The sequence below is a fragment of the Dermacentor albipictus genome, chromosome 4, assembly GCF_038994185.2.
Source record: "Dermacentor albipictus isolate Rhodes 1998 colony chromosome 4, USDA_Dalb.pri_finalv2, whole genome shotgun sequence".
Lineage (NCBI taxonomy): Eukaryota > Metazoa > Arthropoda > Arachnida > Ixodida > Ixodidae > Dermacentor > Dermacentor albipictus.
Window position 1 is genome coordinate 123324350 of NC_091824.1, and position 15220 is coordinate 123339569.

Here is a 15220-nt window from a genome sequence, read left to right on the forward strand (position 1 = left end):
GCGGCTGGCGCGGCCGGCATTCGATCCCGCGCCCTCGGGCTTAGCAGCGAAACGCCTTAGCCAATACGCCACCACGGCGGGTTAAGAATATGACATCTCAGAAAACATTGAACTTCCTAGCAGTTTGTGCTTGCAGCCAATAAAACCGTGCGAAAAATACTATGTCGTTCTCAAAAAATGTATGTTCATGCTGCAATTCCCAATTTTGCCGGCCTGCTTGCCCAGGCTAAGAAAACATTCGTTTTTTTTTTTTTTTTCCACGGTCGGTATCGGAACGGCGCGTTCAGTCGACGTCGTCCCGCTTTGGACGACGCCACGAGAGTGTGAATGCAGGGTTCCTTATGAAGGAGTACTGCTTATTATGGAGCCCCAACTCAGGTCCAAGCTCATATCAGAGCTCTAAAAGCTTGATGCAGCGTACAAAGATTGAGCAGAAAGAGCCCAAAATTTACTATAAACCTACCTTAATAAACCGCCGCGGTTGCTTAGTGGCTTTGGTGTTGCGTTGCACATCACGAGGTCGCGGGATCGTATCCTGGCCGCGGCGGCCGCATTTAGATGGGGGCGAAATGCAAAAACACCCGTGCACTTAGATTAAAGTGCACGTTACACAACCCAAGGAGGTCAAAATTAATCCGGAGTCCCCCACTACGGCATGCCTCATAGTCACATAGTGGTTTTGGCACGTAAAACCCCAAAAGTTAAATTAATTACGTAACACCTTTCCTAATTACTTCACAAAAAAAGAAAAAGAAAAGAAACAGCTGCCACACTTGCGTCATAGGAGGTGACAATTTGCGAAAGTGCGCAGCAAAGAAACGTTTTACTGGTCATTTTCGCGCTACACGCGTGGAAGACATACAAAAGTCACCCGACCTAGCATTGCGTCTAACGGAAACTGCAGTCTCGTGATGCAACTCGCGCGGGTCTACACTCGGTTTGCCGTTTTGTACTTTGTTATATATTTACATATTCGTAACGTGTTTAACGACATGACATGTCATAGCATGATACGAAGAACTGTACACAAGATGGGTGCGCGGGAGTCTGTTGCGAGTGTGGCCACGGTCACCAGGAACCTGTGGGAACGAGATACTTCCTCCAGAAGGAGCACAGCTTCTTCCGGAAGTCAATGCCGTGTGAGTAGTTCTTGAGGTTGATGTTCAGGTGGAAAGCGTGATCACGTGTGAACCTTGGCCAAAGTTGGCCCCCGACCGTGGGCGGCTTCCTGAAAGTAGAAGAATGGAAGAGAAAAAAAAACGTGCGTCAAAATTGCATCGTCACGGTGCATTGTCTAGAGTAGTGCCACTATGCGCCAGGGGTTCCAGCTACTACGGCGTTCTGCTGCAGAAACCGAGTCCGTGGGTTCGGTTTACAGCCGCGGGAGACACATTTCAAGGGGGCTGAAGGTACGAACGCTTGCCTACATAAATTTGGGTGTACGTTAAAAAAAAACTCCGGCTAATTTAAATTAATCCAGAGCCTTCCACTAAGGGGTCTACTCCCCTCCCCCTCCTCCCCATATCACAGCTCACAGTAGCCAACATTCGCTTGAAAAAAAAAAAAAAGCCGTTTTGCCGCCGGACAATGATCTGACCTTAAAGTGTTGGATGCGTGCGTACGCCGCTCACCAAGCATCGAGATTAGATAAGCGGAAGCTCAGGCAGGCAAGTCTAATATTGCGACGAGTGTGGGAACTAGTCTTTTGCACATCACAAGAGCAAGCAAGCCCACGTAGAGGTATACCAAGTATACCATAAAAGGTACACACAGACAGACATCCGTTCGCCCGTTCTTTCTGGCGCGTTGCCCTCGCACTGCTTCACACCCACCATGAGTGTTCGAACGCAATGAGTGGACGACAAAGATGCCAGAGGGCGCTGAAGTTCCAACGCTTGGTAAGTATTTAACATTACGTAAGCAGCTCCCGCAGGCAAGGGTACCACGTGGTCGGCGCTCCGATCCAAAGCTGGTCCTATTTGCGAAAACCGTCTTCATCCTCATTATCGTCATCAGTGCTCTTTGTGCAATTCGATGTGATTCGAAGAGACGTCGTTCCAATCATAATGATGCTGCTAAGGAAGAAGACGGAAGTGTCGGAAGAAAGAAAGAAGGAAAGAATGGAAGAAAGAAAAGAAACAAGTAAATATTCAACTGGTTTTCGATAACTTGCCGCGGGGAGCGATACAAATGCGGGAGAAAACGAAAGCCGGAGCGAGCGACGACTGTCTTAGTATCACTCGTAGTTTGGCTTGTTGGTGCACATTCAGTAAACATAAAGTAGCGCGACCTGGAACACGGACGAATCACTCGTCCCTTCCTCCATCTTCGTCCGTGTTCCAGGATTGACTGTCTTAGTACCTGTCTTGGCATAACATACATATATATATATATATATATATATATATATATATATATATATATATATATATATATATATATATATATATATAATTTCTTATTGGCCCTCTTCCCGAATTTTTCTTATGTTTCGATATTACCATCTTCTTTTGGTAAATTAGCTGTTTGCGAATCTATTTAAGCGCACCCATTCAGTCCTTACTTCAACAGGCGCGTACGACACGTACTATCGTCACTACAAGTTTCTGGGAAAACAGTGCTTGGGAAAAGAGTGGATTTTCGCTTAGCCTGCCTGTGTATAGGCACGCACGTATAGCCTGCATTGTACAGTTGCCGTCTACGATATACAGCGCGCACGACCAAAGGTGTGATCCACTTAGAGGCTGCTTTCCCTTAATTATAAAACGTTTCACTTACTTGCTGCGCAAGATTTTGCCATCGATAATTACAGCCCGTGTCATAATTTTTGGAGCTACTGGATATGTCGTCGGGAGAACGTTCGTCCATTTGAGCCCCAGAAGTTGATCGTGACAGCACCGCCAGCTTACTCCCCAGAATTTCGCAGTTCTGGATGCATCTACAGAAGGCTTGCAGCACAACCGAGCGCGACTTTCTCACTGGCGAAGGGACTTCAGATCTTTTGACAAAGACTGTGCGTCGTCTTCCATGCGCTGACCGCATACGTCTTCACTAAAGTCATGAGTCCCGTTCCCTCCCTGCAATGCCGGGCCGACCCGCGGCAGAGGTGAATCGGGCGTTAAGCACTCCCCATACGTGGGCTGATCCCGAATATAGTGTAATGCCGGTCCGATCCGCGTTGATCCTGGCGTTAAGCACTCCCGATACGTTGACCGATCCCGAAAATTGTGCAATACCGGGCCGACCCGCGGCGGAGGTTCAGTTCGCCAGTAAGGGGCCCACATTCACAGCTTCGCTGGTCATCCTTCTTCACAGAATGGAAGGGCACTGAATTTTTTTAAAGAAGGCGGGGGGAGGCGTTAATTTGAATGCTGAGAACATTTGTGAAACTGGTTTTTGCCATGACAGAACTTAATTGTGTCACTCACGATGCCAACACCTCTCTTCACACATACACATAGATCAATAAATAAACCGTAAGTACACACAAACTACGCGTATACGTGTGCGTGATGGAGTTATAGTGTGAGGTACATCTTCTCATATCGCCGAACATTGCAATATCTTCTCATGTAGAGAGAGAGAGAGAGAGAGAAGGATAGGAAATACAGGAAAATCAACCGAGCGAGCGTACCATTTGCTACCTTATGCTGCGGGTAAGGGAAGTGGAACAGAGAGTTTGCAGCGCTGTGCACACATAACAGGGCGCTCAAAAGGACTATAGACGGTCACTGAGGACGGTGCACTTCAAAAAACTGCAGTAGCACACGAATAACTTTCTGCGCCAGCGATGGATGCGGCCACGGCCCGAGAATTACTGTCTAAGAAAATTTCCGTCCAGAACATTTTCTGAGACGAGAGAAGTATTTCATGCATTTCGGCACGATAGACAGCACATATGTAACCTGTGAAAATCGCAATGGAACTAATCTTGCGAACAGCCCACGCGCACGCAGAAGGAAACATTCTCGCTAAGCGCAAGCTCATGAAGTGATGCTCATTTAGTAATTACTCGGTAATGTAGCAGTAAAAGGGCAAATAAAGGCGGTGCCGTCGGTGAGCACGCTTCCACGGTCGAGTGGGAATCTCTCGATAAGTTCGTTCTTTCCCAATGATCAACGTCACGTGGGGCCGGAGAACGACCACGTTTCCCCTCTCTGCTGTCCTTATTTATCTCTTCCTTTTCTTCTTCCTTCGCCCCCCCCCCCCTCCCGCCCCTCAGCTCAGCGCTGCGTTCAACCAGCTGTGGTCTACTTACTACTACTCGGAGATTTCAGAGGCGATATTTCCTGTCCCATGCGGGGTGGTCGCCCGCCAACTTTTCGCTGCAGTTAAGACAGCATTTCGTGCCACCCGCAAACGAGAAATAAAAAAAAACAAAAAAACGTCGCGGTCTGAAACGCAGTAGCGAAGTAAAGCAGAACGCATCTACGTTCCGTCTGCGGCTGCTCAATCTCTGGGCTTCCGTCTTCCTGGTAAAGGAAAATCTCGTCGCGGAAGTCGAAGCGATTCGCTCCGCTTGGTTCCTCTCTTTATTTTCGTTATGGGCTTCGCTATCGCTTCGCGGGGACTTTCTTTTCCAGCACGCGTCCTATAAGCCCCGATTATCCACCGCTGAATGGGCGTTTCCGCAGCTTCTCCGGGCGCGTTTTAGTAGGCAATGTTTCTTTTCCCTCTCTCCTTTAAACGGAAAGAAGAAGCGTTGGCCTTGGAACTTCGAGTCAGTTAAGCGTTTGTCTTCTTTGTGGTGGGACCCAACCCTTGCAGTTTTGTCAGCAGTTCGGCATGGCGATAAGGTCCTGTCTTTGTTTTTAGTTCAACGTTGCGCATTGGTTACGTTAGCTCTTTCCGCAAGGCAGTATCGCTGGGAGTTGTGCTTAGCAGGAGCGTTGTGGTTTCGCAGCCGTGTAGCTACAGATGGAGCTCTGACAAAACGAGCAACGACGCATCCCGTTCTCTTCCAGCAGCGAACGTGGTAGCTCGTCTTGTTCGAGACAAGACGTGCAGCTATACAACCATGAAACCATCCAGGACGTTACCGAGCCCAGCTTCCTGCTTTACTGTCTTGCGGAAACAGCTAACATAAAGCTAGCTTACATCTCGATAGAGGAGGCGTAGAGGATAGCAGAGAGATCACGGATGACATGGCAGGAAGCGATCATCCGCGTCATGGATCGTACGCAGGGCGTGGATGGATCACCCACTGCCAAGTTATCCCCCGGAAAGACTATATCTGGTACGTTACTGTGGCCAAGTTTCTTCCTTATAATATTTAGCAAGCAAGCTTACTCAGTCAATAAAACTTTCGCCACGAAGGTATCAGATTGTTTGTCGATACGAGAAAAAGATTGCAATCTATAAGAAACTGCATGCAAATGTTGGATGCCATTTCCGTCGGTGTACGTTGCGGCTGAAGCGCGTTATCTGTCAAGGTCAACGGTCAAATACGTTGCAACACAACACGAAGAAAATGCCGAAAAAGCAAGAAATTGGGGACAAGTAATATTTCCCAGAACTTACTTAGCTGCTTGTTGTGCTGCGAATGATGAAATAATTGGCAAGCAGCATATGCGCAGCCCAGTGCAGGGTAGCGTATAACGCTGGTTAACTTCAACTTCCTTTTTTCTCACCCTCTCTATCTCTCTCTCTCTGGGGGCACATAGATACAGGAACAACTCAACATCGACCAAAAATAGAACGTTTTAAAGAAATGCATAACGCAGACTCCTTGTGCTGAATATAGGCGTCGCAACAGTGCCCACACTAAACATGTGACGACCATAACGGGAAGACTGCCGCTTCAGCTCATGTTTTATTCATTTAATGTTTTGCCTTAAGCACAGTCTCTGAACTGACTTCCGGCGATATATAGACAGAAAGTTACGGAAGAGCCAACGTTTCTGGCCCTTCCCACCGACGCTTTCACTCGTGCCTGAGCTATATTTATGCCAACAAAGACGATGACGCTATTGTTTCATCGTTCTACGGGCGTCACCTCGGCCGTTTTCATATCGTAACGGGGACGTCTCAGTACAGTTATACGGTGCTATTTTATCCCACGCTCCATTGTTGTTCGTCCAGGAGTACTTCCTTTTCTTTTTTTCCTTTTTTCCCTTTTCCCCTTTCTGACTACAGGAATACGTCAGCCTTTCGTTTCATAACGTTGCGAAAAGGATTCCCCAGCAGGATTCCGCCCTTTTATTACGGTGTTTAGCCCGCCGCGGTGGATGATTGGTTGTGGCGTTCTTCTGCCCAGCACAAGGCTGCGAGTTCGACTCCCAGCCACAGCGGCCACATTTCGATGTCATCTGAGGGCAAGAACGCTCGTGTACGATGTTTCCGGTGCACGTTAAAAAACACACATTATCGAGACTAATTAATCTGAAGCCCATCACGTACGGTGTATACCTCATAGCTCGGGAGAAGAACGTTAATCTGACAATTTAACAAATTTTTCTCTTCGGTTCCTTCGTATTTCATGCAGTGAATGTAGTACCGCTTAGCAAATGCTCGCCCGGACGAAAATCACAGCGGGAAAATTTTCGTCGTAGCAACATAGTTATTTGACTCATACTGTGATTCACAGTTGTCACGTCGAAAATTCCTGTTGCAGTGACATAATTTTTTTAAAAATTACAATCTGAAGCCTTGTGGGCAAGATAAGCTAGTTCTTGTCTTGGAGACTGAAGCATCTGTCGTTCGTCTGGTGGCTTCTTACAATGAGACTTGTTATCTCGTATTACACAAAGTTTCGGAGTCAGGACGTGGCATCAGGCTTACGAGAGAAACTTTCTCCGTATTTTGAACACCCTTTGTCGCCAATTTTAAGTTGTACGCCTTCTTTATATATGTTTTACTGAGGCTCTCACACTTTTACCGAATGATTGGGAACGAAAAGTAACAGTTCAATATATAAATTTGTTCGAAAATTTCCCACAACACTGGTCGCGCATAGCGTTTAGTGAGCAGTTATTATTGCTCTGATCATATTGAAACCCTTTGTTTATTTTGCGCAATCATAGTTCGATACGCTCTACCTAGACCTGAAGATTCGAATTGGGAAAAAGAAAGTTTTCTTGGGCGAGCTGATTCATAACGACGAAGTAAAAATCATAGCGCAGAGAGACGAGGACAAAGACAGAGTGCAAGAAATCTGCTTCTGCCCCGCACATTGCATCTTTGTCCTTGTGTTTTTTGCTCTATGATCTTTATTTCTTCGTTAATTTAAAACTTATTAGATCGCGATAGAACACCAATTCTGTCACTTTATAAATATGACTTTCGTTATATAGAGACAGGGAAGAAAAACACACCGGACAACACATTGTCTGGCATCGAGAAGCTTTGGGCTTAGAATCTGGATGGGCTAAGTAAAGTTTGACGGCGACAAATTTCAACACTCATACGGACTGTTTGCGCGACCCCTGTATACGTCAAAACGAGACTCCTATTCGTACGAATTGCTACTGGTTCTGAATATAGGAGCATGCGTGGGCTCACCCAGTTCTCGCAAACGTCGACCATATGCGCATCATCCGCCTGGAGAGGACCCTTTCTTCATCGGTCGAGTGCTGCGGGTAGAGGAGCGGGAAGCCGAACACGAAGCCCAGCTCGTCGCCGTGCGCCACGCCAGTCCACGGCTGGTAGACGCTGAACGAGGGTCGGTGGTTGAATATGTAATAGTACACGTTGTTCTTACGCTTGGCGTACGCCTCGGCGAACAGCTGCGACGGGCAGATGAGGCTGAAGTCGCCCACAGCGTCGGACAACCGATTCAGCGCCATCCACGAGTCCGTCTCGTTCAGGTCGTTCAGGTACAGCTCGCGGATGGGCGCGGGATTCTTGCCCAAGATGACGCGGAAGACCAGCAGGCTGTAGAACCATATCTCGTCCACGGTGATCTTGGTGTAGTCCTTGAAGTTGAATATCTTCCAGAAGAAGTGGTCCACTATGCCCGTGCCTTCGTTCCTGACGTTGCCGATCATGAGGTCGACGTCCTGGAACTGGCCCCTCTCTGTGGCCAGGACAGGTTCGAAAGGAAGGAACTCGCTGTAGTAGGCCGGGATCATGTAGTGCTCCTCGACGCCAAACACGTCCTTCATGGCCCGGTATATGCTCGAGCGGCTCCTGGAACGAATGCAGTCGATGACCTTTCCGGGTTCGGCGAGCACGTTACCCCGCTCGCCGACGGGGCAGCCGAGGCCGACGGCCAGCTGCTGGACCTTGAGCTTGCCGGTGAAGGTGTTGTCCGGAACCTTCCAGTAAGGAGTTCCACTCTGCATGATGACCCGCTTGAAGAGACCCCTGGTCAGTGGTGAGAGTAGGTGGTAGCCTATGGAAACCGAGCCGGCGCTCTGGCCGAACATCGTCACGCGATCAGGGTCCCCGCCGAACATGGCGATGTTCTTTTGGATCCACTCGAGTGCCAGGATCTGGTCGTACATGCCCATGTTGCCCGGTGCGTCGGAAACGTTGGCGTTCAAGAAACCGAACACGTTGAGCCTGTAGTTGGGCACCACCACCACGACGTCGCCGAAGAGGGCCAGGTATCGGGCGTCGTATACAGAGTAGCTGTTTCCGCCGAACTGAAAGCCGCCGCCGTGGAAGAACACCATCACGGCTTTGGTGGTGCATAGCCCGATGTTCGGGTGGAAGCAGTACCGGGCGGCCGTCCACACATTCAGGTGCAGGCAGTCCTCGGTGGTGTTCGACGCGTCGATGGTGAAACCCTGCGTGAGTTCCCAGGACTTCTGGGAGCACGGAGGTCTCTTGTGCGTGGCGTAGTGGATGCCTTTCCAAGGTAACGCCGGCCGAGGCTTGCGAAACCTGAGGTAACCCACAGGTGGCTCTGCGTAAGGTATGCCGTAGAAAGCGTCCACGGGTCTGTGGCCGACGTTCAGGCGCACGCCGCGAACTATCCCGGACCTTGTGTGAGCGAACGGCTGGTTCGGATCGTCCCGTATCCTGGCCTCGGAAGGGACCACGATGACCGGCGAAAGCATCAGTGCAGTCGCCGCAAGAATTCCGTGCACCCACCTGAAAGGTGGAACGAGGCCTTGAATAACAAACGGGCCGGCGTGCGAGCTGAGCGCGACAGCCTGAAAATTGAATCCAGCTGTTCGAGACCGACGAGGCACGCGGTTGTCAAATGGAAAAAAATTCAACCCGTATAAGAGCGATACCCATTTTGCATGTTTGAAAGGACCCGGGGACTCGCGGATAAAGCGCATGCATGCTGATTGCGATGCCGGTTTCCTTAATTCCTTCTTTAAGCAATATTAAGCAGTAAGACGCATAAGCGTGATCAGAATTGCCCTTATCAATTTGGAGCTCCTAGAATCTGACACTGCAATAATTAAAAAAGAAGAAACGATAAAGACACGTTACATTTCAAGCGAACAACAGAAAGGTAATTGCTCCGCGATGAAATAGGTCTATAATGATTGTTTCAATCCAAATGAAGCGTTCGTGCACTGTTCTATTGAGCAAAAATTGAACGCGAACAGGGCGATTTTAACGTGCACACAAATGCAAGAATTCTGTTAATATATTCCATACAAATGTAGAAGTTGTCTTCCTGGTACGTCGTACGTCGATAGCCAAGCATACTAATACATGCCGCTTTCTTCAAGCTTAATTTTACAATACTCCTGTCAGGGTTGTAATTTTGCTACTCTTGTTCCGCTTAACCACGATAGTGTACGCCTTTTCCGAAGACGCGCATATATACTAAGACATTCCTTAATTCACGTCATTACTGTAACCGCGTACCACATCTGTTTCCTCGCTGTCACTCATGCCCAAACACATTCAGCAGGGCAGAAAACTTACGGAACGCTCGGGCGCGCTAGACCGCGTACATTGCACCGTGCGCAGTGAAAGTAGGAACGAAGCCGTGCATCTACTCACATTCTCTTATCCACGCTCCAACGCAGGAGGGGGGCCAACCACTGCGACACAGGGACGACGCGGTGTGGCTCACGGAGAAGCCTCGGCAGCACGGAAAGCGTGCACCGGCGTGAGACGAGGGAGGCAGACCCTGTAAGACGACGCGTCAAGACGGGCAAGCGGGCGTGACGGCGCTTGCCGATGCAACGACGGTGATTCGCGCGCACCGAATGCGAGGCCCCCACGTGCGTTGATCCCGTCGATGATCCCGTAAGAACGCACGACTGTCACTTTTCCTGGGGCTCACCACCGCTGCGGCCTCATCTCCGAGTAGCCGGCCGGGCCCGGCTATGTCTTCTCTACGCGCGCACACTCACACTACAGCCGTACTCGTGCGCGCCGCTACAACTCTGTCCCCTTTCGCACGAGATACGAGCGAGCGTGTGTGTGTTTTGAATCGTCCGCTCGCAGATCGCCGCTACAGCCCAGTGGGTGACCCCTCCGAGCTCCTTCTCTAACGACCCCCTCTCCAGTCTGCAGGAGGGTGAGCTTCCTGAAGCGAGAGGCCGCAGCTGACAAAGGCAGTGGCTGGCGGGCGGGCGGTTGGTGTACCCTCTCCGCTTCTTAACGAGGAAAGCGAGATGAAAGAAGCGGGCCACTAGGGACGTCGGCACCCAAACATTTCGCGGCCGACGACATGTCGACGCGCTACCAAATTTACTGCCTCTCTTTTTTTTTTTCTTCACTTTTTCGCCGTCCTGGAACGCAGGGAAAATGGTGAACCACCGTGGGACACGTAACCGAGTATATTGTTCGTTGAGCAGTCCACAACAACGGAAGGTGTTTGTTCGCACCGTGAATTGCCGGTATTGCTACCTCCAGGACACGGAACTGCGTTGGTTCGGTTCGAATTCGAAGAATAAATAAAATCGAGTATTTCAAATGAGTGCACGGCGAAAGAAACCACTGGGAGTAGCGGACCGGAAACCTCGCTGTTAGAGGCGTAGGCTGCGAGTGAGAAAAATCCAGGTATACGCACACGCACGACGTACTCGCTGGAGAGAAAATGTTGGAGCTGTGAAATGAGATCGTAACAAACAAGCCAAGAAAATAGCGCAGCGAGACTGCATTGTTCGAAGGCCAATACTCGAGCCAGCTCCGGCAAGATCGAACCTTCGCGTGCCATGAAACACTTGAGCGGCGAATAGAAGATTGCAGGCGTCAACGTAGTCCAGAGGGTCGCGCGCACAAAAGAACGAAGCTGTCGGAGTTGTCGAAGCAGGAGTGTTCGGATATGATCTGGCAAGGTGAACGAATTCATATAATTGCTTCTCCTTGAAGCTGTCGCCGCGCTCTTTGTAGTTTAAAACATTGCTGAATGTTAATTCCATATTGTGCTGCTACAGCATGAGGAAGCTAAGGGTAACCGAAGGGCACAAACACACGAAACCTGGGCAGTGCTTCAACTCTTCTAGTTGGCACATAGGATAGTACAGTTGAAACGTTTTAGAATAATGGCCGTAACAGTGGAGCAGGCGAAGTAATTAATACAATTCCCGATGTATGTTCTTATGGTGATCGCACTTGCCCATAATTTTGCCTTATAGATACTTTTCTACTAGACATTCCTTCTTTCACCTATTGCCTAAAAATTATAACTCACATAACGTTACACACTGGTATTTTCACCAGTCCACGCATAAAAAAATTTACAATAGCATAGCATTTCTATATTGTCGTCCTGGGCCCTTAAAGGCATTAGCCCTTGCCCTGGCTTCTTAATGAATATTTTCGGTGTGACGCCGCTCTTTGAAACTGCATCTAATACATTACACAGCTCTTTACTAGTAGGCACATCGCATTTCTCACAGCCTGTATAATGTGTCGTTGCTCGTTGAAGCTATCAAAAGAGAAAAAAAAATCCAAGTATTATTAAAACTGAGGAAGCGCAGGTTATCGCTCAGGATACATATATCACATGCGATACAATTTAGTGATGACAGCATTAGTGACAGTGCTGTTTTTTTTTCTTTTTGTAGTGTCTATCACTGTACCTCGAGGTTTAAAAACAAATTTATTATTTATTATTGAATTCCCTTCAACTTAGACTCGTCGCTTCCTCAATGCCCTCCCTAGTTTACTAACTATCGACCTGCCTGTTGAAGTTTGGCAACTCCTCCACTTAAAAGGTTTCCTCATTCCAGCCGATTATTCCGTCATTGCTCATGCATGCAGATATGTACAAGCGAATCCGCAATGGTTACGCTAGCCGACGGCTCGTCAAAAACAGCCGCCGCTGCGCGGTTTCCATTCCTCCGCATTCTCGGACGCACGATCGGCACAGTTCTCCCCTCCGAACGCGCGCTTTTGCCACAATTTTTTTTTCCAAAGATCGGAACTCGTTCGAACGAAAAAACTCAACTCTGCGCGAGGGGGGGGTAGGCTTTCACTCGGAGGCACGGTGCTCCAGAAAGCGGGCATTGTGCGCCGCCGTCGGTCGGTGGGAGGGGACTGGCTTCGGTGCACGTGATGATGCCCAAGAAACAAATATAGCCGTCACGATTGCGAGTGACCTAGTGCGGGTCAGCGCGTCACGCATTCCGCGTTTACACAGGCCAGGGGCTTTGGACGGACAATTTATGCGGCCGGCGGATGCTCCCAGTCTTTGTGTACGCGAGCCGTCCAGTGCGTTGGCACACGCGCGCATTCAACGACGTCGTTGCACTCAATGGTCGCGCGCAGTGGTCAGCGCAGATGCTATCTCGTACGGCGGCGACGACGCGTCTAACCGCGCTGAGGCCACCGCTGAGGCCGGCGCGCTCGTCGAAGCTGAAAGGCGTATACGCTCAGAAGAGGACGGGCGAAGCTTATTCGGGCCTGCAATTAGCGGCCGATCGCTTGCTACTGCGAGTATAGAGTCGATCGGTGAAACAGAAGGTACATAAAGAGGTAATCAATTACGGGAATCGTGCCGATATCGGTTGCAGAGTTCGCCTTCGCTCGCGAGCTTGCCCTAAAGAAAGCACTGTATACAGAGGAGAAAGGTTTAGGAGGACTAGAAGAGACACGGACAAATATATGTATTGGAGCAAGGGTGGAGAGGTCGGCCGAGAAAGAAGCACGCCTCTGTCACCGTGGTGCATGCAGGAAGAAGCGAAGGCATTAAGGTGTCGATAACAGTGGAGTGAACTATGCATTACGTATATATATGCACTCACATATATAAAAAAGTAGGCAGAGTCCGGTGGCATATATATTAGCATCGCCTTATAACGTGTGAAGCGGCGCACAGTACACGGCACCAAAGAAGCAGAATGAAAGAAAGCCAATTATTCAATTCATCGTGTCGGACACAGCGCGCTGCAATCACACGCTAAGGTGTTTTCGTCGCCAACTCGCGCAACTGTCAACATTGTGCAAGCATCTGTCCTATCTCACACACAAGCGCCTTGTATGCCAGTTCCTACTCTGTTCAAGTTCTGATACAGCTGGGCTTAGAGCCTTGAATGAAGGCCGTTAAACTCAAGGAACCCCATTGTTACGCGCCGCGTGCTTTCCACGGACGTCTTGGGATGCCAGAGTCCTTTGTTCTGAAAGCGGGCGACCGTCCAAGAGAAGCAGGTTCAGGAGAGAGGACGGTTGTTCTCGCCTTTACAGGTTGCAAACCAACAATAGGTCAATACAGCAGTTTACTGTGTAGTATGTCTTGACTGAGCTCTCGCCAAATAGCAAGGGTCGGAGGTGGCCAGAACGTAATAATTACGGCTATTTATCGCGGCGACCCTTGCATGTGGGATGTGGAGGAGAGCGGGATCATAAGAACCGCGATGTGCAGCTGTCCTCAAATCGAGGCGCCGTCTTCGCTTAGCCCCGTAATTCTGCAAGGTCCGAGCTACGTTGGCGCCCCAGCTGAGGGCCAGACTAACCGGTTAAGGGCAAAGGCAGGAACCCTACTGTGGAAATGTTCTCGACGTTACGGAATGTGTTTTATCCGAGGCATTCGATGCCTCCATCTGGACTTGTAATACAAATGCAGCGGGGTTGCAAGAAAACGCAGCGTTCGGGACCAGTTAGCAAGCGCATTCGTAAGTATATTCGCACTGATCGCCTGTCATCGAACAGGTTATGTTGGCGCCATGAGCTAAATAAGAAAAAAAGAACTCTTTCAACAACCCAAGGAGAGACACTTCTAAGTGAGACACTTAGAAGACGCACATTTAACCGAATAAATATGGGGTGACAAGTGAAAGGGTCCCCTCATTTCGGTGCCAAAGTTAGGACAGAAGGATTTCTCTTTGTCAGAGGGTTTAAGTTATTTGGCAAAGACGGGTCATCAGAAACGACGGCGCTGAAATGAGATCGACAAAAAGGCAAGTCATCTAGTAGAAACGATGGCACATGTTGAAGTTGACAAAGATGAGTCATTTTATTGAAGCATTGGGCGGTGGATTGATGATGACAGGGACATTTCTTCACGTCAAAATGTCGAACGGCACCCAGTAGCCTTCTGCCCCTGTTCGCCCATATTTCACGTTATCTTCGTATTTTCCGCATCCAACAGGCCATAGGTGTCCAGACGGAAGTGTTCTACCACGCTATGCGTATTGCGTGCAGAATAGAATGTGTTAGATATTTCGATATTTTGTTTATCGGCACGAGCAGCCCGAAACCCGTGAAAAGAAATGCGAATCGAGAGATCCAGAAATTGTGGTGGTGGTGGTGGTGGTGGTGGTGGTGGTGGTGGTGGTGGTGGTGGTGGTGGTGGTGGTGGTGGTGGTGGCGGATTGTAGCTACAGGCGGACTTAGCCTGGCAATGGAGGCCAGTAATTGGTTCGCCTGAACGTCTCTTGCGATGTCAACGTGGTATGTCACCGCGCGTCAAGCAACCCAGTGTCGCGCAACCTCCCCCACCTGCTTGCATGGCATGTGGCGGCTTCCCGGATAATGCTCACATTCTGTGGGATTGTCCGGGGAGCCGTCTCGCTATTGAGGCTAGCCTTGCCAAACTCTCACCCACCCGTAGACCTACGACACTTGAGGAGTGGCTGGCGGACTCCTCCTCCGACTACGTACGTGCCATGATGGAGCTCATCACGACGCTCGGCTTGGCAGACAACTAGAACAAAGCTGGCGAACCCGGATCGGGGTTCTTGAATAAAGTTTATTCTCTCTCTCTCTCTCTCACCAGATCCAGGAACGCAATTCTGAAGGCTTTTTTCGTGGCTCCAGTGCGCACGGTGAACACAGAAGGTCGTATATTACAGACCACCTCCAACGTTTCCTTTCTCACGCAGAGGTGGCCACACAGGGAGCACGAGCGTCTTTCACTTTC

At 49.5% G+C, this 15220-nt stretch overlaps 1 protein-coding gene across 1 annotated transcript; it reads right to left on the reverse strand.

Annotated features, from left to right (window-relative positions):
* Positions 1-804: 804 nt before the first annotated feature.
* Positions 805-10682, reverse strand: LOC135899580 (acetylcholinesterase-1-like). The gene is made up of 3 exons (XM_065428888.1): positions 9910-10682; positions 7501-9036; positions 805-1228 (listed from the first exon to the last, which is right to left on the reverse strand). Coding segments are annotated over exons 1-3 (1698 nt in total). The 5' UTR covers positions 9912-10682; the 3' UTR covers positions 805-1068.
* Between the last annotated feature and the right edge of the window lie 4538 nt (positions 10683-15220).

Coding starts and splice junctions, on each gene's coding strand:
- LOC135899580 (XM_065428888.1), bottom strand. Junction 1,229..7,500: donor TCGACGTTTGCGAGAACTGG/GTGAGCCCACGC, acceptor TTCTACTTTCAG/GAAGCCGCCCACGGTCGGGG.